Genomic DNA, 3471 nt, shown 5'->3' with positions numbered 1-3471 from the left:
GAGTCGGGTCGACATAGCGCTGAGGGATCTGGTGGAGTTGGGAACGGTCAGTTGAGGTTAAAGGTTGGACTGGATGATCTTCAAGGTCTTTTCCAACCTAGACGATTCTGTGATCGGTGCAAGACTTCTTTGGGTCTTTCCACATCCGTGTCTCCTGTGTCACAACAGAGTCCAGTTTCAAGTTGCGCTCACACACACACAAACACAGACACACACATAAACACACACACACACACACACAGAGGGATCCCAGCAGTAGCTGGCATAAGACACTTTGCGCTTCCAACTCCTGTCCCCAAGACCTCTCGCCCCCTTCTCCCACCGCACCCTCACCCTCCCCTCTGACCAGCCCTTCTGACTCTTTCCCTTTGTGCCCGACTTGTCTGCCTGCAGCCTCCTTTTTGCAGGTGGCAGGCATGGAATCCTTGCCTTGCACAGGAGACTGAATTGGACTGAGGCATGGTTAACTGTGAAAGCCGGCAACTTTATTTCAAGAACCTGAAGGCTCAGCTCCAGCGTTTGTGGGCGTGGGCAGGAGCGAGCAGGCCTTTGGCACTGAGGCTGCCTTTGGCTCAGCAGGCAGTGCCCCAGCAGGAGATGGCGGTGGTGCGCTGCAGCTTGAACTGGGTAACTGGGTCCTGCTCATGCTGCTGCTGGAGCCTTTTGCCCCCTTAGGACCTGCAGGAGCTCCTGCAGCAGATTAAAGAATTCCAGCAGCTTCTGGCGTGCAAAAGGACAGGGCGTAAAGCTGCCCGCTTGCGTCGGTTTTGGCCTTGGCCTCTGAAAGGGGGTCGAGGTGACGACTGGCCGTGGCGTTGGAGCAGCCGTTGCTGCTGGGCGCAGTCCCATCTGTACCAAGATCCAATCGTAAAAGTGCTGAGTGGAGGTGTAGACTCCAGGCTGTTTTGCTCTTGCACAGCCTCTCCCCCAGCTGGTCACTCCAACAAGCCAGAAGTAGTCAGCGTTGTTATCTTTGCACACAAGAGGCCCACCGCTGTCACCCTGCAGCGGAGGAGAGAGGGAGGATTAAGGTGACCGCTGGCAGCACTAGGCCTGGCCCCTTCTCTCTCACGGCACCTGCCAGGGCTGTATCCGCTGCACAGAGAGGCTCTGCTCAGGTGCTGGGGCCCCTTGTCAGGGAGAGGGTAGTACGCCTGTGGGGTAGGGCTCTCTCTCCTCTCTGCACAGTGATGCTGGATGTGTGCAAGAGGGATGTTTCGGGATTGGGATCGGGACCTGCGGGCTGCCAGGAGCGCGCGATGGGCTTTCTGGGCAGAGTCCCGGGCCTCCGGGACAAGTGGGGCCCGGGGCAAGGACCTGCAGCTGGGGAAGGGGAGGTGAGCCGCACCAGCGGTGGGGACTCAGCGGTGGGAGGGTGGCTTGCCAGGCCAAGCCTGCGCCGGGGTGTGTTTGGGCGGCTGTGCCGGGGCTGCCTGCGCCGCCGGGCGCCGCCTTGTCGCAGGCTCCTACCTGGCAGGTGTCGATGCCGCCCTGCGGATAGCCGGCGCACAGGTTGTGGGGGTGGACGGCTCCTCCGTACCAGCGGCTGCTGTTGCAGAGCTTGACATTGATGAGGCGGACCTTGGCCTCCTGCAGGACATCAGTTGATCCTCCAGCTGTGAGCACAGAAAGGAATTAACGCCCAGCAGCTCATTGCCAGGTCTCCTGCCCTGTCTGAGTGAATCCCTTCCCCGGGGCTTGGCTTTGCCTTGTGAGAGACACTGTAGGGGCGTTTCCCTTCTGTCTCGCCTTGGGCCCCGGGCCAGGCCCCTCTCTATGGGCACACGTCCCCGCAGCCAGACTCTGGCTCTCGCCTCTGCTGTCAGGAAGCCCAACCCATCTCCCCAGAGTGCCCAGCTTGCACTCAGAACACAAGCAGCCTTTGGGAACTCACATCTTGCGGTCGTGGACCCCCAACCGCTGACGTAGCAGGTTGTCAGCTGTGACACTCGCAGCGAGGCGTCGGGCACACAGGCAAGCTGTACAGAGTCGCTGCACTGGACAGGCCGGTCCAATTCCAGCAGCGCAATGTCGTTGCTCTCCGAGACGCTGCTGTAGTGTTCGTGAACCAGCAGCCGCTTAATATTGCGCACTTGGGCCTCCGGGCCCAGCTGAGTCAGCTGGGTGGCCCCGATCACTACGCGCCACATGGTGATGTGCCTGGAAGGCAGATGGGGAGAGGGCTCAGAGGGACTCCAGCCACACGCTGCAGCAGCCCAGCAGTTCCCTGCCCTCTGCTTCACACGGGAGAGAGGAAAGCAGCGCTACGGAGGCTGCAAGTGCCCTAGCATGCCTTGGGCTGAAGGCACGTCGAGATGGTGGCTACTAGGAAGCCGTGGCAGCAGCCCAGCCCTCTCCTGAGCTGCCTCTCAGCCGGGCTCTGCAGTGCCCAGGCACTGGGTGTACCACACGGAAAGGGGACGGCAGTAGCGCGTGGTGCTGCGGACGGGGCACCTGCGAGTGCCAGGGGATATCCCCGTTCCTGGCCCTCCTTACCTGGCCTTGGTGAAGCAGTGGGCTGCTGTGAGGACCCACTGTGGACTGATGAGGGACCCTCCGCATATATGCCCCGTGCCTGCTGCCCAGGGAACCTGGATGCTGACGATCCAGGGCCAGGCCCCTGGCTGGGCGTCTGTGCCACCCACCACGCGCGAGGTGCCGTAGCCGGAAGCCATGGGCCGGAGCCCGCAGGTCCCTCTGTAACCAGAAACTCGTTAGCGTCCTGCTCGATGGGTCGCTGCTGTCCCGGCTGAAGGTCAGCCCTCTGCCCTCCCCACCAGGCTCTGCACGGACAGCGAGGCCAGGGAGCCCCGTGGGGTGGGCAGGCATCCGCCCCCGTTTCTGCTTTAGCCCTGCAGACGACTTGTGCCGGCAGCCCGGGTGCTGCAAGGAACCGAGGCTCCCACGTGGGGCTGGGGAAGTCGTGGTGTGGCCACGGGGGACAAGTGGGCACCATCCAGGGAACCCATCGGGTTGCCCGAGCTCCCTCCCAGAGTCACTTACCCACAGGTGTCCCAGGCGCCGTGCGCAGGCCGGCACAGGGCCAGCAGGATGAGGAGTGGGAGCAAACGCATGGTTGCCAGCCGCATGTGCCAGCTGCCAGAGCCGAGGGCTCCCTGCCACCAGTGCAGCAGCTGACAGAGTGCCCGCAGGGCTCACGTTGCCCACGGTGCCCTTGACAACGCGGCTGATGTCACAGAGTCCCTGGTTCCAGGTGCCTCTTGGTGGGGGGACACAACATGGGGGTTTCCAAGCAGGAGGGGAAGCAGAAGCTGGGATCGGGCGCCCCCGACAGACCCCCGCTGAATGCTCTGCTTGTGGGATGAGGGTGTGCAGGCCCCGTGGAAGCAGCAGTGCCCGGCTCTGAGCACAGCCTGCTAATGGCTAGCAGGAAAAAACCCCGTGTGGCACCACAGCCTCTTCGGGAAGTTCACTGCCACCCTGCTCTCCGCAGCCCTTCGCCACCAGGTC

At 62.6% G+C, this 3471-nt stretch overlaps 1 protein-coding gene across 1 annotated transcript; it reads right to left on the bottom strand.

Moving 5' to 3' along the window:
- Window positions 1-642: 642 nt before the first annotated feature.
- Window positions 643-3074, bottom strand: LOC141973692 (acrosin-like). The gene is made up of 5 exons (XM_074932527.1): window positions 3004-3074; window positions 2497-2697; window positions 1895-2160; window positions 1471-1616; window positions 643-1002 (listed from the first exon to the last, which is right to left on the bottom strand). Exons 1-5 carry the CDS (start codon window positions 3072-3074, stop codon window positions 643-645), a joined length of 1044 nt encoding a protein of 347 aa, XP_074788628.1.
- Between the last annotated feature and the right edge of the window lie 397 nt (window positions 3075-3471).

Source organism: Athene noctua, chromosome Z, assembly GCF_965140245.1.
Source record: "Athene noctua chromosome Z, bAthNoc1.hap1.1, whole genome shotgun sequence".
NCBI lineage: Eukaryota > Metazoa > Chordata > Aves > Strigiformes > Strigidae > Athene > Athene noctua.
Note: the sequence above shows the minus strand (reverse complement) of the source record. Positions and strands in the feature narration are given on the sequence as shown.